This window comes from Cynocephalus volans, chromosome 3 (assembly GCF_027409185.1).
Source record: "Cynocephalus volans isolate mCynVol1 chromosome 3, mCynVol1.pri, whole genome shotgun sequence".
Lineage (NCBI taxonomy): Eukaryota > Metazoa > Chordata > Mammalia > Dermoptera > Cynocephalidae > Cynocephalus > Cynocephalus volans.
The window spans coordinates 135,756,160-135,778,470 of record NC_084462.1 but is presented as its reverse complement, the minus strand read 5'-3'; the positions used below and the strand labels follow the sequence as shown (position 1 = coordinate 135,778,470).

At 37.2% G+C, this 22,311-nt stretch overlaps 1 protein-coding gene across 3 annotated transcripts in view; it reads left to right on the top strand.

The window, feature by feature from the left end:
- Positions 1 to 22,311, top strand: part of TXNDC16 (thioredoxin domain containing 16) — a 97,308-nt gene that overhangs the window by 37,781 nt on the left and 37,216 nt on the right. For all 3 annotated transcript variants that reach the window (XM_063090171.1, XM_063090170.1, XM_063090172.1), the window contains 2 exons: positions 18,449 to 18,615; positions 19,008 to 19,068. In XM_063090171.1, coding sequence (XP_062946241.1) covers positions 18,449 to 18,615; positions 19,008 to 19,068 — 228 coding nt within the window. The remainder of the gene's footprint in view (positions 1 to 18,448; positions 18,616 to 19,007; positions 19,069 to 22,311) is intronic.

Below are 22,311 nucleotides of genomic sequence, written 5' to 3'. Positions count from 1 at the left end.
TGTTTCTGTTGCTTATAACAAAATACCTGAAACTGGGTAATTTGTAGAGAAGCAATATTTATTGCTTACAGTTTCAGAGGCTGGGAAGTCCACAGTCCAGGCAACACACCTGGTGAGGTGACTCTACAGCAATGCAGGTGTCATGTGGCGAGAACTGTGGAGCAGAGAGAGGAGCTCCCTAGCTCCTCACTGCTCTCCTTTTAAGAGATGGCTTCAGAACCATGCACACGACCACCGTTAAACATCAACTTATTATTCCATTTTCTAGGGCATAGTCCTCACAATCTAAAAACCTCTTCAAGGTCCCACCTTTCAATTGCTGTAATAGGATTTCCCACTCTCTTGACACTGTGACAGTGGGCGTTAACTTTCTAATACGTGGATTTTGCGGGACACAAATTCAATCCACAGCAAAAACCTTTGTTAGATCTTCTCACTATGTCTTTTTTTTTAAATGGTGCAAGTGTATTATAAATAATCCAAATAGTGCAGCAAAGTATAAAGAAAAAATTTTAAAAGTTACCTAATTTTACCACTCATAAATTAATTGTTAAATGACCATCATACCAGTCATCTCTGCACCCATACTGATACATACAGATAAAGGGATAAATGAATTAATGGTTATATCATATTGTGTGTGCTACTTTTTAGTAAAAAGTATTATATTCAATCTTATTTGAATTTAATAGAAGAAAAAGAAACTGATATGAAAGAGGAATTATGGGACTTTTGATAAATGGTTTTTCATCATTAGAGGGCTGTTTAGGAAATATTGTCTCAAGTTTTAAAAATGGCTATGAAAAACATTAAGAAATTAAAATTTTTTTAAAACTTCATTTTTCCATTTTAGATAGTATTGACTTACTCCTAGCTGGGAAAAGCAAGAAAATTAACTTCATACATTTATTTCCATCTCAGGTCCTGTTGCTCTTACGATTTTTGTTAGCTTTGTGTTATTTTTACATTATTAAGGTCTGTTTTTATATTCTATTCTCATTCGGAGCTTGCCATCCACAATTTTACTGGCTTTATTTCTTAGTTCTTTATTTTAAGTTAACTTTTTCTTTGGTTGAATTTTGGCTGTAAGCAATTTTTTTTTTTTTTTTTTTTTTTTTTTTTTAAAGAAAGCAGTTTATTCTTTTTACTTTCCATTCGTATGAGAGGGGCATGTGTCTTGCTTCTATTGGAATACAGAGTTGAGAAAGGTGGTGGTGCGGAGGGAGGGTGAAAGAGGAAGAGGGAGAGAGACAATAGTTCACTGTACAGTTCTTCATTTTTCTCCAGCCTCATTTCCGTCTCATCAAATAGTATGATATTATTAAGAATTCCTAGGATTTTGTCTACTCACGAGTACTATCTTTGCCATTGGGGGCAGGATTAGGCTTCATACTAAGTTTTACTGAAAATTGTCTGTTTTTTTGTTGCTATGACACTCTAGCTTGAAGTTGTGCCTACCCCTCTCCTAAAGTTTCTGCTTATGAATTTTGCTGTGATTTAAAAAAAAATATTTTTTGTTTTTTTTTTAGATAATGAGGAGGGAGATTCTCTGATCTTATTTCACTTTATGATACTTACCAGTAATGATGTAGTATTAGTTTTGAAATTAAAAAACTGAAATTTTGTGACTTGGTATGCAATTAAGTATGGCTTTACTTGAAAGCGTGACATGGCAAAAAATCAAAGGCACCATTTATACTATATTCTATGTGAATGAATAAAACATACATTCATTCACATAGAATACAGTATAAATGGTGAGCTCCTAAAACATACAAGGTGAATGGTACTCTCTTTAGAATTGTGCAGTACAAATGACCCTGCTCTAGCCACTGTTCACCTAAAAGGAGTACTAAATTATCAATCAAAGTCTAAAGTGGGGTTTGTTTTAACATTTTCACAAGGTGATGCATAAGGGTTTTATTTGTTTGAACTCTTTTTTCCTAGATGACTAGGGAACTGGGATGTAGGATTAAGGCAGAGGTTCCAGAAGCTTGGGTAGATACTGGAATAGGTAGGAATGACCAATTGCATAAAACCAAAAAAGATCTGGAAGACAAAATGGAAGATTAATGCTAGGTTGGAGAGCTGAGCTGAGAATCCAAACCTTGGTGTCAGCCTAGAATGTCTTGGCAGAGAGAGGCCAAGAAGCACAGATTGGTGGACTTCCACAGACCAGAACAGAGCAAACGAATGCAGAGTGCAGAAAAGGAGACAAGGCCTCAAAAGATTCCTTGAGACTCATGGTGGGGTGGCTAAGGTCTTACCCTTGTGGGATTAAGAAGATGTTAAAGAGGTCTGAGTTTGGGCTATTTGGGGTTTTTTGAGATTGCATATAAATTTTAGGATGATTTTTTTATTTCCTCAAAAAATGCCATTGGGATTTTGATAGAGATCACATTAAATCTGTAGATTGCTTTGTCTAATACAGACATTGTAACAATATTAGATCTTCCAATCCATGAACACAGAATGTCTTTCCATTTATTTAAATCTTCTTTAATTTCTTTCAGAATGTTTTGTAGTTTTCAGTGTACAAGTCTTTTACCTCCTTGGTTAAGTTTATTCCAAAGTATTTTAATCTCTTTGATGATATTGTAAAGGGGATTATTTTCTTAATTTCCTTTTTGGATTGTTATTAGCATATAGAAACACAAATGATTTTTGAATGTTGATTTTTTAAAAAATTTAAAAAATTTTTTATTTTATTGAAATGTGTTGATTATACATATTTGTGGGGTATAGAGTTGAATATCAATGCATGTATACAATATGTGATGATCAAATCAGGGTAATTAGCATACTCATCTTTATAAAACTTAATCTTTTTTGTGATGAGGACATTTGATCTTTTTTCTTCTAGCCATTTGATAACATGCAGTAAATTATGTTAATTATAGATGCCTAGGTTGATTGTACACCAACAGACCTTATTTTCCTACCTAGCTGTTAGGTGTCCATTAACCAACCTCTCACTGTCTCCCTTTCCCTTCCCCTTTTCTGACCTGTAGTAACCACAGTTCTGTTCTCTTCTTCTGAAAGTTCAACTCCTTTCTCTCCCTCTCTTCTCTTTCTTCCTTCCTTCCTTCCTTTCTTTCTCTCCCACTTATGAGTGAGAACATACAGTATTTTTCTTTCTGTGCCTTGTTTATTTCACTTAACATAATTTTTTCCAAGCTCATTTATGCTACTGCAAATAGCAACATTTCATTCTTTTTTTAATGGTCGAGTAGTATTCCATTGTATATACATACCACATTTTCTTTATCCAGTCTTCCATCAATGGACATTTAGGTTGGTTCTATATCTTAGCTATTGTGAATAGAACTGCGATAAATGTGAGAGTGCAGGTATCTCTTTGATATGATGATTTCCATTCCTTTGGGTATATACCAGTAGCAGGATTGCTGGATTGTATGGTAGTTCTATCTGTAGTTGTTTGAGAAACCTCCATACTGGCTGTATTGATTTACAATCCCATCAACAGTGTATAAGTGTTCCCCTTTCTCCTCATCTGCCAGCATTTGTTATTTTCTGTCTTTTTGATAATAGCCAGTCTAACTGGGATGAGATGATATCTCAATGCAGTTTTGATTTGCATTTCTCTGATGAGTAGTGATGCTGAGCATTTTTTCATGTGTCTGTCACGATTTGTATGTCTTCTTTTGAGAAATGTCTATTCAGCTCCTTTGCCCATTTTTAAATCAGATTCTTTTTATTATTATGTTCTTTGAGTTCCTTGTATATTCTGGATATTAATCCCTTATCAGATGCATAGTTTGCAAATATTTTCTTCCATTTTGTAGGTTCCTTTCCACTCTGTTGATTGTTTCCTTTGCCGTGCAGAAGGTTTTCAGTTTCATTTGTTTATTTTTTCTTTTGTTGCCTGTATTTTGAGGGTCTTATTCAGAAAGTTGTTGCCCAGTCCAACATCCTGAAGCATTTCCCCTATGTTTTCTTCTAGGAGTTTTATGGTTTCAGGTCTTATATTTAAGTCTTTTTTCTATTTTGAGTTGATTTTGGTATATGGTGAGAGGTAGGGGTCTAGTTTCATTCTTTCACACATGGCTATCCAGTTATCCCAGCACCATTTATAGAGGTTGTTCTTTCCCCAATGTATGTTCTTGGCACCTTTGTATATACATTTGTTAATATCTGGGTTCTTGGTTCTGTTTCATTTGTCCATGTGCCTGTTCTTATGCCACTACCATGCTGGTTTGATTATTATAGCTTTACAGTGTATTTTGAAGTCAGATAGTATAATGCTTCCAGCTTTATTTTTTTTTGCTCAAGATTGCTGTGGCTATTCAGGGTCTTTTGTCATTCCACATAAATTTTAGGATTATTTTCTCTATTTCTGTGAAGAATGCCATTGGTATTTTGATGGAGATTGTGTTGAGTCTATTGATTGCTTTGGGTAGTATGGACATTTCCACATTAATTCTTCCAATCCATGAACATGGAATGTTTTTCCATTTTCTTGTGTCCTCTTTAATCAGTGTTTTGTGGTTTTTATCATAGATATCATTCACCTCCTTGGTTAAATCTATTCATCGGGATTTTATTTTTTTGGTAGCTATTGTAAATAGGCTTGCTTTCTTGATGTCTTTTTTCTGCTAGTTCATTGTTGGTGTATAGAAATGCTACTGATTTTTGTATATTGATTTTGTAACTTGCAACTTTACTGAAATTGTTTATGAGATCTAAGAGTTTTTTTTGGTGGTGTCTTCAGGTTTTTCTGTACATAAGATTATATCATCTGCAAACAGGGACAATTTGACTTTGTCTTTTCTTATTTGGTTGCCCTTATTTTTTTCCTTTTACTTGATTGCTCTGGCTAAAACTTCCACTACTATGTTGAACAAGAGTGGTGAAAGTGGGCATGCTTGTCTTGTTCCTGTTTTTAAAGGAAAAGCTTTCAATTTTTCCCCATTCAGGATATTGGTTTGTATACATGGCTTTTATTGTGTTGAGGCTTTACTTCTGTGCCTAATTTGTTGAGAGTCTTTATCATGAAGGGATGTTGAATTTTGTCAAATGCTTTTTCTGCATTTACTGAGATGTTCATATGGTTTTCATCCTTCATTTTGTTGATGTAGCATATCACATTTATTGAACTATGTTGAACCATCCTTGCATCCCTGGAATGAATCCCAGTTGATAATGGTGTATAATCTCTTTGATGTGCAGTTGAATTCTGTTTGCTAGTAGTTTGTTGAGAATTTTTGCATCAGTGTTCATCAAGAATATTGGCTTGTTTTCTTTTTTGTTGTGTCTTTGTGTGATTTTGGTATCAGAATGATGCTGGCCTTGTAGAATGAGTTTGGGAGATTACTCTCTGTTTCTATTTTTTTGGAATAGTTTGAAAAGAAGTGGCATTCATTCTTCTTTAGAAGTTTGGTAGAATTCAGCAGTGAAACCATCCAGTCTTGGGCTTTTCTGTATTGGGAGACTACTGATTATAGATTCAATATTATTGCTTGTTATTGGTCTGTCCAGGTTTTCTATTTCTTCTTGGTTTAGCCTTGGTAGATTGTGTGTGTCCAGAAATTTGTCCATTTCCCCCAGATTTTCAAATTTGTTGGCATAATTTTGTTCATAATAGTCTCCATTGATTCTTTGTATTTCTTTGGTATCATTTGTAATGTCTCCTTTTTCGTTTCTGATTTTTGTTATTTGGGTCTTCTCTCTTCTTAGTCTAGCTAATGGTTTGCCAATTTTGTTTATCTTCTCAAAAAATCAGCTTTTTATTTCATTAATATTTTGTATCATTTTTGGATCTATTTCATGACCCAAAAGAACTCTGTTCTTTTTAAAACTTTTTTTAACTCTATTAGAACTCTGTTCTGATTTTTATGATTTTTTTCTGTTAACTAATTTTGGGATTGGGTTGTTCTTATTTTTCTAGTTCTTTGAGGTGTAACATTAGGTTGTTTATTTGAAATCTTTCTATTCTTTTGATGTAAGCACTTATTGCAATAAATTTCCCTCTTAGTATTGCTTTTGCAGTATCCCATAGGTTTTGATATGATGTATTTTTATTTTGACTTGTTCCAAGAAATTTTTTTGATATCCTGCTTAATTTCTTCTTTGACCCATAGGTCGTTCAGTAGTTTGTTGTTTAGTTACCAAGTATTTGTATAGTTTCCAAAGTTACACTTGTTATTGATAGAATTCTAATTGTGGTCTGAAATGATGCTTGAAATGATTTCAGTTTTTTAAAATTTGTTGAGACTTGACTTGTGGCTTAACATGTGGTCTCTACTGGAGAATGTTCCATGTGCTGATGAGAAGAATGTATATTCTGTAGTTGTTGGATGAAATGTTTTGTAGATGTCTGCGAAGTCTATTTGGTCTAAAATGTAGTTTAAATCCAACATTTGCTGATTTGTTGTCTAGATGATCTGTCCAATTCTTTTTTTTTTTTTTTTTTTTTTTTTTTGTCTTTTTCGTGACTGGCACTCAGCCAGTGAGTGCACCATTGGCCATTCCTATATAGGATCCGAACCTGCGGCGGGAGCGTCGCCGTGCTCCCAGCGCCGCACTCCCCTGAGAGCGCCACAGGCTCGGCCCTGATCTGTCCAATTCTGAGAGAGGGGGTTGAAGCCCCCAACTATTATTGTATTGTGTTCTATACCTCTCTTTATGTTTGCTTTATATATCCGGGTGATCCGATATTGAGTGCGTATATATTTACAATTATTATATCCTCTTGCTGTATTGATCCCTTTATCATTATACGATGAACTTCTTTGTCTATTTTTATAGTTTTTTTGTATAAAGTCTGTTTTATCTGAAGTAAGTATAGCTACTCTTGCTTATTTTTAGTTTCCATTTGTGTTGTATATATCTTTCTATCCCTTCACTATTAGTCTGTGTGTGTCTTAACAGGTGAAGTGAGTTTCTTGTGGGCAGCTTATAGTTAGGTTTAATTTTTTATTCCATTCAGCCAATCTATGACTTTTAAATGGGGAATTCAATCCATTTCTATTCAGGGTTGTCATTGAAAGTATTACCTTACTCCTGCCATTTATTGACTTTTTATGATTATTTTACATATCTTTTGTTTCTAACTTTTCCCTTTATTATTTTTTTTGGTGTTTGGTTTTTAGTAGTGATAAGATATAGTTTCTTGCTCTTTCTTGTTTATGTATCTGCTCTACTAGTAGGTTTCTACTTTCTCATGTATTCATAACAATGATTATCATTCTTTGGATTGCAGATATAGGACTCTCTTGAGAAATTCTCATAAGACCAGTCTTGTGATGGTGAATTCCTGCAGTTTTTGTTTGTCTGGGAAGGATACTATTTCTCCTTCACTTTTGAAGGATACCTTTGCTGGTTATAGTATTCTTTGCTGGCACTTTTTTTCTTTTAGTGCTTTGAATATATCACCCCTTTCTCATCTGGCCTGTAAGGTTTCTGATGAGAAATTTGCTGTTAGTTTGACGGGGATTCCCTTAGAGGTAACTTGATGCTTTTCTCTTGCTGTTTTTAGAATTCTCTCTTTGTCTTCGACTCTTGATAATTTGGTTACAGTGTGTCTTGGGGAGGACCTTTTTGGGTTGAATCTTTTGGGGATCTTTGAACCTCTTATACCTGGAAGTCCATATCTCTCCTGGTACTTTGGAATTTTTCAGCTCTTATTTTGTTAAGCAGGTTGTCTGTGCCTTTTCCTTCCTATTCCCCTTCTGAAACATTCATAATTTGGATGTTTATACGCTTAAGGCTGTTGTGGAGATCTCATAGGCTTTCATCATTTTTTAAAATTTATTTTATTTTATTTTATTTTTATTTATTTATTTTAAATTTTATTTTGTCGATATACATTGTGGCTGATTATTGCTCCCCATCACCAAAACCTCCCTCCCTTCTCCCTTCCCCCCTACCCCCCAACAATGTCCTTTCTGTTTGCTTGTCATATCAACTTCAAGTAATTGTGGTTAGTATATCTTCTTCCCCCCCCTCGGTTTTGTGTGTGTGTGTGTGAATTTATATATTAATTTTTAGCTCCCACCAATAAGTGAGAACATGTGGTATTTCTCTTTCTGTGCCTGACTTGTTTCACTTAATATAATTCTCTCAAGGTCCATCCATGTTGTTGCAAATGGCAATATTTCATTCATTTTTATAGCTGAGTAGTATTCCATTGTGTAGATGTACCACATTTTCCGTATCCACTCATCTGATGATGGACATTTGGGCTGGTTCCAACTCTTGGCTATTGTAAAGAGGGCTGCGATGAACATTGGGGAACAGGTATACCTTCGACTTGATGATTTCCATTCCTCTGGGTATATTCCCAACAGTGGGATAGCTGGGTCGTATGGTAGATCTATCTGCAATTGTTTGAGGAACCTCCATACCATTTTCCATAGAGGCTGCACCATTTTGCAGTCGCACCAACAATGTCTAAGTGATATACAAATTCAATGCAATCCCCATCAAAATTCCAAAATATTTTTCTTTTTTTTTGTCCACCTGAGTTATTTAAAAAATCCTGTCTGAGTTCAGAAATTTTTTCTTCTGCTTACTCTAGCATTTTGCTTAATCTCTTGGTTTATTTTTTATTTCATTTGAATATATTCTTCAGTTCTAAGAGTTCTGCTTGGTTGTGTTTTTAAGATATCTATCTCTTTATTGAATTCTTCCTTCAGATCCTGGATTGCTTTTCTGATTTCACCATGTTGTCTATCTGACTTTTCTTTACATCTCATTGAGTTTCCTTAATATTAGTGTTTGAAATTCCTTTCCAGGCATTTGTTAGGTTTCCTATTGCTTGGGGTCTGCTACTAGAGAATTATTGTATTCTTTTGTGGTGTCTGTTTTTCTTATTTTTAGTATCTCTACATTGATGTCTGAACATCTGGTGGAGGAGTTACTTCTTCTAATTCTCTGGAGAAGCTTTTGAGGGGAGAGACTCTCTCCTTGTAGATGTGCCCCATAGCGACAATTGAATAGGGTGTTTTATGTTTGCTTCTGCATAGATGCAGTAATGTAGTCTCTGTGTGATTGCTTCAAGTGTATTCAACATTGAAGTTGTCTGTGAGTGCCTCTGTGACCCAGTTGCTAGGGTGTTTGGCAGTTCCTTGCTGAAATGAGTGACACTGGGTTGAGTCATCAAGGTCATGGGTGAAGTCTTGAGTTCTTGGGAGAAGCACCAGGGTGTCCTGTTGCTCCTCAGCTGAAGTTGGTGACCTTGGGTGGTCTCATTGGTACCCTGGACAGAATTCTGTGACTCTGATGGGTGCAATGGGGTGCTCTGAAGCACCTCAGTTTAAATGCGTGACTCTGTGCAGGATTTCTGGGGCTCAATATTAGCCTCTTGGACTTTGATGGAGATAATGAGATGCTTAGCAGCTCCTAATCTAGAGTAGGTGACTCAGTGGAGTCACTAGGGCTTTGGGCTGGACGTTGTACCCCCAAAGGATGAGTTGGGATGCTGTGCAGCTCTGTAGCTGAAGTGGGCAACACTGGATGAGGTTGCTGCAGCTGTGGATAGGAGTCTGTGCCACCAAGAGAGATATTGGAGTGCTCTGCAATTTCACCATTGAAGTGGCCACTCTGGGTGAGGTTGTTGGGTTCATGGGTGAGGCTCTGCACTTTCCAGAGGGATACTGGGTTGCTTTGCAGCACCACTGATGGAGTGTGCTACCTTGGGTAAGGTGGTAACAGTTTTTGGTGGAAGCTTTTGCCCCCAAGAGGGGTGCTGAGGCCCTCTGTAGCTGTTCAGCTGGTGTGGGCACTCTGGGTGAGGCTACTGTAGTCATGGGCAGGACTCTTGTCTCTAAGAGAGATGTTGGGTCTCTCTGCAGCACCTCAGCCAGAGTAGGCTACTCTGGGTAAAGTTACTATGGTAGTGTGCGGGACCCTGTGCCCCCAAAAGGGATGGCAGGTATATTAGTGAGGGTTCTCCAGAGAGACAGAATCAGTAGGATATGTTATAATTATATGAGAGGGATTTATTAGAGGAATAAACTCACGTGACTGTGAAGAAAAGTCCCACGATAGTCTGTCTATAAACTGGATGCTGGTAGCATGGCTCAGTCCAAGTCCAAAGGCCTCAAGACCAGAGAAGCTGATGGTGTCCTTGGTGTAAGTTCTGGAACCCAAAAGCTGAAGAGTCTTGAACTCTGATGTCCACAGACAGGAGAGAAGAGTGTATCCTAGCTCCAGCAGATCTAGAGATTCACCTTTTTCCTCTGTCTTTTGTTCTCTCTGGATCTTCAACAGATTGGATGGTTCCCACCCACGTTGAAGGTGGTCTTTCCCACCCAGTCCACTCAGACTCTCATACTAATCTCTGTTGGAAACATCCTCATAGACACACCTAAAAATATAGCTTTACCAGGTTTCTCAGCATTCCTTCATTTAACCAAGTTGACATCTAGAATTAACCTTCACACCAGTGTTCTCTGCAGCTGCTCAGCTAAAGTGTGCCACTGTGGGTGAGGTCGTTGTGTTTGTGGGAAGGCCCCTCTGACCCCAAGAGAGGTGCTGAATCACTCTGGAGCTCCTTAGCTGGGGTGAGCTGCCCCATGAGAGGTTGCTGGGGCTATAGGCAGGCTTCTGTGCCTCCAAGGGAGATGCTGAGTCCCTCTGAAGCTCCCCCATGCTGAGACAGGTAGCCCTGCGTGGGCTTACAGGTGCTATACGTGGTGGTCTGTGTCTCTGAGGTAGGTGTGAGAAGCCTCCATAGCCTCTTTATTGGTGTGTGCAGTACTGAGTGGGTCTGCTTGAGCCAAGTAGTAACTCCGCACAGTTGTGAGAGTTGCAAGAAAACTTCATCAAAGAGGGTGGGTCCACTGGCAGTGGCAGTAGGCCCTGATCAGTTATCTCTGGAGAATGCATGCCCCTGTGCCCCTGAGATTCCTGGTCCCTCTGCAGCCCCCTTTCTGGTGCAGGTAGCCCTGGGTTGGCTCACTGGTGCTGCGTGGGGGGGTCTGTACCCCCGAGAGAGGTGTGGGGGGGCCTCCACTGCCTCCCCACTGGGGTTCAGGGGTCTATACTGTCTGCTGGGGCCATGAAGTGACTCCCTGTGACTGTGAGAATTGCAAGGGTGCTTCACCAAAGAGTGCGGGGCTGCTAGCAGTGGCCAAAGTCTCTGATTAGTCAGCTTTCTGGCTCCAGAAAGTGCATGCACCAACTCTCTCTTTCCTGAGGGTGGCCCCCTCATTACAGTGGACTACCTGTTTCTAGTCCACAAGATGTCACATGGATTGGGGTGTAGAAGACCCCACATAGGGTCTGGTGGGGCCTTACATCTATGAAACCACTGGGGATATTGGGTCCCAAAGCAAAATACACTTGGGCGTTGGGTCCAATCCCAAAGTGGCCACTGCTGCAGCAGCCTGGGACCTGGGGAGTGGGGGCAGTTCAGCCCAAACCCCTTCCTTGGATCCATGTAGTCACATGGCCTCCCAGCAATTCCTCACACTGGGCGTGGCCTGCTAGGGCAATATAATTCCCCTTTGGTTTGTGCCACTGGGCCCATGGTGTAGCGCTAGCTTACCTCTTTCCTGTAGACAAAAATTTCTCCTGTCCTTGCTACTTCCAGTTGAGGCATGGGAGTGGTGGAGGCCAGGAATTTTCTTTCATTCTCTGTGTGCCTATCCTGAGTTTCTGCACTCACCAGTGTCTCTGCTACTCCTCTGATGTGTTCCAGCTGTCTCTTTCAGTTACTTTTGTCCAAATGTAGTTGTGTATTTGATGTATTCTGTCTTTGTGGGAGAGAGGAGCAGTGGATCCTTCTAGTTGGCCTTCTTCCTCCACCCTCTCTGAATGGTGATTTTGTTTGTTTGTTTTTTTCATTTTACAATTTTTTAAAATTTATTTATTTTGTCGACATACAATGTGGTTGATTATTGTGGCCTATTACCGAAACCCCCCTCCCTCCTCCCTCTCCCCCCTCCCATCCAACAATGTCCTTTCTGTTTGCTTGTCGTATCAACTTCAAGGAATTGTAGTTGTTATGTCTTCTCCCCCACCCCCGGTTTTTTTTTTTTTTTTTTTTGTGTGTGTGTGTGTGTGTGTGTGTGTGTGTGTGTGTGTGTGTGAGTGTGAATTTTTTTATTTATTTTTAGCTCCCACCAGTAAGTGAGAACATGTGGTATTTCTCTTTCTGTGCCTGACTTGTTTCACTTAATATAATTCTCTCAAGGTCCATCCATGTCGTTGCAAATGGCAGTATTTCATTCGTTTGTATAGCTGAGTAGTATTCCATTGTGTAGATATACCACATTTTCTGTATCCACTCATCCGATGATGGACATTTGGGCTGGTTCCAACTCTTGGCTATTGTAAAGAGTGCTGCAATGAACATTGGGGAACAGGTATACTTTCAACTTGATGATTTCCTTTCCTCTGGGTATATTCCCAGCAGTGGGATAGCTGGGTCATATGGAAGATCTATCTGCAATTGTTTGAGGAACCTCCATACCATTTTCCATAGAGGCTGGATGTTGATTTTGTATACTGCACTTTTGCTGAATTTGTTTATTAGTTTTCATGGGTTTTTTTTTTTTTTTTTTTTGTGTGTGTGTGTGTGTGTGTGTGTGTGTGTTTGTTGTTTGTTTTTTGTAGAATCTTTAGAGTTTTCTCTGTATGAGATCATGTTATTTGTGAACAGGATAATTTTACTTCTAACTTTCCAATTTGGATGCCTTTTATTTCTTTTTCTTGCCTAATTGCTCTGACTAGGATCTCCAATACTATGTTGAATAAAAGTGGTGAGAATGGGCATCCTTGACTTGTTCTTGATCTTAGAGGGGAAGCTTTCAGTTTTCACCATTGAATGATATTGGCTGGGTCTTTTCATATTGGCCTTTATTATCTTGTGGTAACTTCTTTCTATTCTTAGTTTGTTGAGAGTTTTTTTTTTTCATCATGAAAGTGTGTTGAATTTGTTCAAATGCTTTTATAGCATGAGTTAAGTTGATCATGTGATTTTTGTCCTTTGTTCTGTCAATGTGATACATTACATTAATTGATATTTGTATGTGAACCATTCTTGCATCTCAGGGATAAATCCTACTTGCTCATGAGTGATCTTTTTAATGTGCTGTTGAATTCTTTATGCTAGAGTTTTTTTTAGGATTTTTATATTAGTATTCATCAGGGATATTGGTCTGTAATTTTCTTATGGTATCTGTGTCTGACTTTGGTATCAGGGTAATGCTGACCTCATAAAATAAGTTTGGAAGTGTTCCCAAGACTTCAGTTTTTTTGCAAGAGTTTGAGAAGAATTGGTGTTAATTCCTGTTTAAATGTTTGGTAGAATTTTCAGTGAAGCCATCTGGTCTTGGGCTTTTTTTTGTTGGAAGGTTTTTGATTACTGATTCAATCTTCTTAATAGTTACAGATCTGTTCATATTTTCTATTTCTTCATGATTTAGTCTTGTTAGGTTGTATGGTTCTAGAAATTTATCCATTTCTTCTAGGTTATCCAATTGATTTGCATATAATTTTTTATAATAGTCTCATAATACTTTTTAAAAGTAATTTCAGTAATTTAAAGTAATACATGAATTTTAGAAAAATATTGCTAATCTCACCCCAATGCAAGAGTATTTCTGTCACTTTTCTATATTCTCATGCTAATTTCTATTTCTATTATATATATTTTTTTAGTTATAATTTTTATAATACTACTCTTTTCCTTTCTTTACCTATCAAATACATTTGTGATTTTGGTTTTATCTAATGGAATGGATTATAAATTTATAATTAAGAAATGCCCAGGTTTTAAAAGAATTATATCAGCTTGTATGGAAAGGCTCAGAAATAGCACAAAATAAGAGGACATTAGACCCTCAAATTTCTGTTTGCTGGAAGAGGCTATGAAATCCACTCAGCTTCAAACACAGGCTCCTTTTTCTTTGTAAAAATGGAAGGATGAATTGGAGGGCAAACAAGAGCCCAGAGTTTGTAACCAAGAGCTTCAAGAGAGCACTCCTCAGGGAGTAGAACTGAACCCTAATAACAAGCCTGGATGGACTTCAGAATCACTATGGTCCGGTGACTATTGAATGCCCCTGTTTTTCCACCTTTCAAACAGGAGTGTATATTGTGGTTATTCTATACCTGTTCCATCACTGTGTGTTGAGCATGTATTGGGGACAAGTAATCTGTCTCTTTAGTTCACAGGTCTTCAGATTGAGAGGAATAGTTCTCAAGGAGCTGTATACAAGGGACCACACTAGAGGAGCCTTATCTGCACCTGGAATTGAATGTAAATGATATATTAGACTTTGCACTGATCTCAAAGTCTGATGCAATGAGGCTTTGGGTGTCTTAGAGAGAGAAATGTATTTTGTATGTGGAAGGGATGTGAGTTTTTGTGGACAGAGGGCAGACTACTGGCTATAATAATTCACATCCCTCCCCATCCCATAAGCTTATCATGTGACCTTGTCACTGTGCCTATGGAATGTAGAGTTCATGTCCTTTCTTCTTGAACCTGGTTGGGCGTTTGTAACTGCCATGAACAACAGAATGAGGCTGAAGTGATGCTATATGACTTCTGAGGCTATATGTCACACAACGTCATGTGTTTCTGCCTTGGGTCTCTTTGGTTACTGAACTACCTTGCTGTTAGACTAAGCAGCCTGAGGAGAAGTCCATGTGAAGAGGAATCAAGGCCCCTAGCCCACAGCCCTGGCTGAGCTTCTCATAATCAGCTAGCCCTGTGTATGAGCTATCTTTAAATTGGAATTTTCAGTCCCCAGTTGAAATAGCCCACTAATGCCATGTGGAGCAGAGATGAGCTTGCAGATATATGAGAAAAATAAATGATTCTTATTATTTTAAGCCACCAGGTTTTGGAGTGCTTTGCTACACAATGATAAACCCTTGAAACACATCTTCCAAGTTATCTCATCTGTTTCTATGGAATTAACTACACAGATTCTTAAATCTATGTTTTCAGGTTATGTGTTTCTTTGGAGCTCCTGTCCCATGTATAAGGGTAGAGTACTTCAAAAAGTTCATGAAAAGATTGTATTATCTTTCAATCATATTTTTACACGAGCTTTTTGAAGTACCTTCATATCTAACTACTAATTAGATTTATCTCTCCGTAAGTTGAACACCTCCAACTTGAGTTGTTGTCCTTCACCACCTGTTCTTTCTCCACTATCTTGATTATTTTACTAAACAGACATTCAGGGCAGAAAACTGGGAAAACATCCTCAATTCCTACATCTCCCTGCATCTCATTTTATATCTTAAAATGTCTTTCGAACTCTTTATTTTAACTCAATGCTTTTAATCTAGGTCCTCACCATATTTCATATGTGCTCTTTTAATAATAGCAACTGATCTTGTCTCTATCCCTGTTTTCACTCCTGTGTAGAAAAAGCCAACTTAGTTTCTCCCACTATTCTCTCACAACATGCTTCTGACACCAGATGTGTGGAGACTTTTTCCCTACCAGCAAGCAAGCAACCAATTCTGAAGGGGACACCAGCTGGGTGTCTTCTAATCCAGTTCAGTCCTGATGCCATCTACCTGGAGATAGCATCCGATACCACTGGTTGAGGGCTCAGTCTCATAAAACTGTCCCCACTTCAGATGCCAGTCACAAGTCAGGGACTCTGGAATTTCTGACTGACTAGCTTCAAGTTAGGGGTCCCCTGGCTCCCTCCTTGAGTTTGATTAATTTGCTAGAGTGGCTACCAGAACTTAGGGAAATACTTAAGTTTACCAGTTTATTATAAAAGATATGACAAAGGACACAGATGAAGAGATGGATAGCGTGAGGTATGGCAAAAGGGGTCAGAGCTTCCATGCCCTTTGTAGGAACCTCCATGTGTTCAGCTACCTAGAAATTCTCTGAGCTTTGTCCTTTTGTGTTTTTATGGAGACTTTATTACATAGGCATGGCTGAATAAATCATTGGCTATGGTGATCAACTTAACCTTTAGCCCCTCTTCCCTCCCTGGAGGTTGGGGGGTTAGAGCCAAAAGTCCCAACCCTCTAATTCTGCCTGGTCTTTCTGAGGACCAGCCCCCATCCTGAAGCTTCTCAGGGGTTGCCAGCCATCAGTCACCTCATTAAAGCATACAAAAAGGCACTTGTCACTTTGGAGATTCCAAAGATTTTAGGTGTTGTACGCCAGAAAAGACCAAATATACATTTCATAAAAACCACGACTCCCTTTAAGTTCATACTCTCCATTGCTGACAGAGTGATATTTTAAAAATACATACATGGTCATGTTACAGTAATTCTTACAATTTATAAATGGCTTCACCTTATTTGCACAATAAGGCCCTATTTTCTTAGCAAGATGTACGTGATTTTCAATTATCTGGCCCCCTGTCAAATCTTGACTCTTACTGCTTGTTCTTCCTTTTCAATTTATAATACTGAATTACTGATAGCTCTTCAAATACACAGAGAAGAAACCAAGTTTTCCACTTCCTCAGACTGTTCCATCTATCTAGGTATTTGGCAGAATTCAGTTCCGTGTGGTTGTAGGACTTGGATCTCCATTTTCTTGCTGGCTGTTGGCCAGGAATTGCTTTCAGTTCCTACATGCTGCTCCCAATTCCTCACCACATGGCCCTTTCACAATGTTGCAGCTTACTCCTTCAAAGCCAGTGGGACAATCTTACTTCAGTGTGCTACAAGAGACTCTTAGGAATATAAGCTAATCAAGGGAATGGCAATCCATGGGTCCTACCCACACTCAAAGAGAGGGGATTATACAAGACTTGTTCACTAAGGGTCAGGAATATTGGGGGCCATCTTAAAATTCTACCTAACATGGGTAAGTTTAGGATTCTCTCTGGAAATTTTTAGGATCTTTTTCTAAAAAAAAATATCCTCAGTAATTGTAAAGTTTGCAAGAATGCATCTTCCTATATATACCTGCTTTATTCACTATATTGGTTATCAGTGGGCTCTTTCAATGTGGCAATTCATGTCCTTCAGTTGTGGGAAAATTTTGTGTTTATTTCAGTGACGATTTCTTATCTTTTATTTTCTCCCATTTCTCCTTCTATGACTCCTATTATTTGGATGTTGGAACTCTTGAGTTCATTTTTCAGTTCTCTCCTATCTTCCCTCTATCTCTGTTCTGCTTTCTGGGAGATTTATTCAACTTTATTTTTCAGTTCTTTATGGATGCAATATCTTTCTGTCCCCTAGAGGTTATCAACGGTAGTTTTTAAACCTTTCTTTTTTTTACATAGTCTGTGTTTCCTCCATGTTATTTATTTTTTCATTCTGGTCTCTGTCTTTCATGTTACAGGCTTTCCTCAGATGTTTGTTAATCCTTGGATATCTGTTCATGATTTAGAATTTGAAACTACAGAGCTGATTAGAAATTCTGAGAATGTTGGTGGGACTTGTTGACTCACAGCTCTATAGTATGATGAGGATTGGGCTGCTTTTTGGTGAAACTCAAGGTCAATATCTTTAGGCTTTTGGGGGTTACTCAAGATTCTTGAAAAAGGATCTTACACTCTTCTGCTAGAGGGCAAAGATCTTGGCTGTTAGCATTCTGGGAACTTAGTGGGGAGGGATTGAGGCGGGGAATGTCTCAACATTCAGTTTCTTAATCTTCTTGGTTTTGGCATGGTATCCACATTCCCAGCTGTTCCAGAAATCCCCCAGATTTCTGCTGGTGTGGGGGAGGGACAGGTGCCTAACCTCATGGAGTTGGTGAGGGGAATCTAGGAATCTAACTACTTCTCAAAAGCTTTGACGTATTCCTTCTTATTTTAGAAATTTCCTGCCACTTTCTCTCCTATATTTCTCTCCCAGTTTCAGACATACTAGAAACAGAGAGTTCCTGAGCAATTTTAGGATTCTGCAGTTAAAATTGAGTTGTTCCTTAGCTTTTTTCATGGCTTAGGGTTTTGCTTTGTAGAATTTTTTGTCAGTCATTTTTTGTTCTTCAGCTTCTGAAATTTTGCTGCCTTTTCTCTTTTCCATTCTTTACATCTGTATGTTTATCTCTTTTTAAAAATCCCACTGCTGTAGTTTTTCTGGGATTTCTGGAAGGTGTGAAATTAGATGTGCATATTCAATCTGCTGTCTTAACTTAGATGTTCCTCATTGTTTTGTAATATTAAATTCTTATGAAAGAGTTTATTCCTTAGTTATCTATTTTACTTCTATTGAAATATTTATCTATTTATCATTGTCATGCTGTTTTATTTATTTACTTTTGTTTGTTTCTTTATAATATGCTTATTCTTTATGCCTGTAATTTTATGTTTAATGCTTTATAAAATATATTAGTTTTATAATGCTTAAACTATATAGGTACATTGGGATCATTAATCTTAGGAAATTATGAGCTCATTTCTGTTAATATTGCATTTATTTCACAGACTTGTTTTTCACTCATGACTTTACTTTAATAAGAATTAGGAAGGTTGAAATCCAAATGTTGGAATACAGTGAACACTCAAGACATTTTGTTCTTTTTTAAATGAAGACTGAAGTTGCTGAAGATCCTCGACAAGTTTCAACTGTTCATCTTGAACTAGGATTACCACTGGTTTTTATTGTTAGCCGACAGGCTACGTATGAAGCTGATAGAAGAACTGCAGAATGGGTTGCTTGGCATCTTCTGGGAAAAGCAGGAGTTCTACTCTTGTTAAGGTATCTTAAACATTAAATATTCATTATATTTGGCAAAACTGTAATATTTTCACATTTTAAAATATGGTAATCTAATCATGTACAAATAAACTCAAATCTCTTATCAATTCCAAAATAGTTAGAACCAGTTGCTGAGCTAAAGTCTGTACATTAATTATAAGCTTGATTAAAATTTAGAACTTTAAACTTTGTTAAATGAAAATGTAGATTAAGATGGAGACTAGAAAATCTGGTTTGTATTTACGTGTAAAATTTCGCAGAGTCACTGAATTGTAACTTTTTTCATAAATACTTTTTAGTATAAGAACTTATAGTTCTATTTTAGATTGACATCCTGGATGACTATTATTCCTGATTAGCAACATAAAACATTTATTTCCATTTTGAAAAAGGGACTCCTTGGAAGTGAACATTCCTCAGCATGCTAATGTGGTCTTCAAAAGAGCAGAAAAGGTCAGTTGTTTTATGTATTGGTCTACAATGTCTGCTTATTTTAAGAAAGTTAATGCATATAGTCCTAAAGTAATACATGTTTATTAAAGACAAAAAATGTGTAAATTGTCACTATTCAAAGATAATTGCTGTTAACATTTTGATGTTTTTTTCATGTGTCAGTCTGTCTCCTTTTCCTATGTTCATATATACATAATATGTGTGTATATATATATTTTTAAAGAAAATTAGGATTATGGTATATATTCTACTTTTCAGCTAAAATTATATTTAATTACTTGCTCTTGTGATGTAATGCCTATGTTTGTACACTGTTTAGGACATCACTGATTCTTTTCTTTGCCAAAATTTCTGGAAGTGAAATTTGTCAGAGGAAATGGGAATTTTGACAGTTTTTAAGATACATTGTCCAATTGCCCCACAGAAAGGTTATACTTTTACCAGCAGAGCTTGGAATCTCTTGTTTCTCATGTATCTTTGCCAATACTGAGCATTACTAACATTAACAAAAATCCTTTCTATAGACAAAAAAAGTTCTTGGTTTACTTTGCATGTCTTTATTACTAGTGAGGTTGAACATCTTTTTCTTAGGTTTATTGGTCATTTATATTTACTTTGTAAATTTCTGTTAATGTCTTTTTTCCTTTGATTTTTCTTGATTTCTTTCTTAATTACTAAGAACTGTTTAATTTATAATATTTTCTCTTTTTAAAAAGTATTCTTTACTTTAATTATTTTTTAATTTTTATTTTCTTCCAAATTTTATTTTATTTTGTCAATATACAATGTGGTTGATTATTGTGGCCAATTACCGAAACCTCCCTCCCTCCTCCCTGCTTCCCCCTCCACAATGTCCTTTCTGTTTGCTTGTCGTATCAACTTCAAGGAATTGTAATTGTTATGTCTTCTTCCCTCTCCCCCACCCCACACCCCGGTTATTTATGTATTTATTTATTTATTTTTAGCTCACACAAGTAAGTGAGAACATGTGATATTTCTCTTTCTGTGCCTGACTTGTTTCACTTAACAAAATTCTCTCTAGGTCCATCCATGTCGTTGCAAATGGCAGTATTTCATTCTTTTGTATAGCTGAGTAGTATTCCATTGTGTAGATATACCACATTTTCTATATTCACTCATCTGATTATGGACATTTGGGCTGGTTCCAGCTCTTAGCTATTGTAAAGAGTGCTGCAATGAACATCGGGGAACAGGTATACCTTTGACTTGATGATTTCCATTCCTCTGGGTATATTCCCAACAGTGGGATAGCTGGGTCATATGGTAGATCTGTCTGCAATTGTTTGAGGAACCTCCATACCATTTTCCATAGAGGCTGCACCATTTTGCAGTCCCACCAACAATGTATGAGAGTTCCTTTTTCTCCGCAACCTCTCCAGCATTTATCATTCACAGTCTTTTGGATATTAGACATCCTAACTGGGGTGAGATGGTATCTCAGTGTGGTTTTGATTTGCATTTCCTGAATGCTGAGTGATGTTGAGCATTTTTTCATATGTCTGTTGGCCATTCGTATATCTTCCTTTGAGAAATGCCTATTTAGCTCTATTTCCCATTTTTTAATTGGGTTGCTTATTTTTTTCTTGTAAAGTTGTTTCAGTTCCATGTATGTTCTGGATATTAATCATTTGTCAGATGCATATTTTGCAAATATTTATTCCCACTCTGTTGGTTGTCTTTTCACTCTGTTAATTGTTTCTTTTGCTGTGCAGAAGCTTTTTAGTTTGATATAATCCCATTTGTTTATTTTTCCTTTGGTTGCCCGTGCTTTTGGGGTCGTATTCATGAAGTCTGTGTCCAGTCCTATTTCCAGAAGTGTTTCTCCTATGTTTTCTTTAAGAAGTTTTATTGTTTCAGGGTGTATATTTAATTCTTTAATCCATTTCGAGTTGATTTTAGTATATGGTAAGAGGTATAGGTCTAGTTTCATTCTCCTGCATATTGATATCCAGTTATCCCAGCAACATTTGCTGAAGAGGCAGTCTCTTCCCCAGTGTATAGCCTTGTTGCCTTTGTCAAAGATCAGATGGCTGTGGGTGTCTGGGTTGATTTCTGGATTCTCTATTCTAGTCCATTGATCAGTGTGTCTGGTTTTATGCCAGTACCATGCTGTTTGGGTTATTATAGCTTTGTAGCATAGTTTAAAGTCAGGTAGTGTTATGCCTCCAGCTATATATTTTTTTGCTCACAATTGCTTTGGCTATGTGTGGTCTTTTGTTATTCCATATAAATGTCAGGATAGTTTTTTTCCTTTTCTGAGCAAAATGTCATTGGAATTTTGATGAGGATTGCATTGAATTCGTATATCTCTTTGAGTAGTGTGGACATTTTCACAATGTTGATTCTTCTAATCCAAGAGCATGGGATATCTTTCCATCTTCTTGTATCCTCTCTAATTTCTCTCAGCAGTGGTTTGTAGTTCTCATTATAGAGATTTTTCATCTCCTTGGTTAACTCAATTCCTAAGTATTTTATTTTTTTGGTGGCTATTGTAAATGCACAAGCTTTCTTGATTTCTCTTTCTGCATGTTCACTATTAGAGGACAGAAATGCTACTGATTTTTGTGTGTTGATTTTGTATCCTGCTACTTTGCTGAAATCCTTTATCAACTCCAAGAGTTTTTTTTGTAGAGGCTTTAGGCTGTTCGATATATAGGATCATGTCATCTGCAAAGAGGGACAGTTTGACTTCATCTTTTCTTATTTCCTTCTCTTTTCTGATTGCTCTGGCTAGTACTTCTGACACTATGTTGAATAGGAGTGGTGAGAGTGGGCATCCTTGTCTAATTCCTGTTCTTAAAGGAAAAGCTTTCAGCTTTTCTCCATTCAGGATGATATTGGCAGTGGATTTATCATATATGGCATTAATTATGTTGAGATACTTTCCATCTTTACCTAACTTATAGAGGGTCTTTGTCATGAATGAATGTTGAATATTATCAAATGCTTTTTCAGCATCTATAGAGATGACCATATAGTCCTTATGTTTGATTTTATTAATATGGTGTATAACATTTATTGATTTGCATACGTTGAACCAACCTTGCATCCCTGGGATGAACCCCACTTGATTGTGGTGAATAATTTTTCGTATGTGTTGCTGTATTCTGTTTTCTAGTATTTTAGTGAGGATTTTTGCATCTATGTTCATCAAGGATATTGGCCTGTAGTTTTCTTTTTTAGTTGTATCTTTACCTGGTTTTGGTATCAGGGTGATGTTTG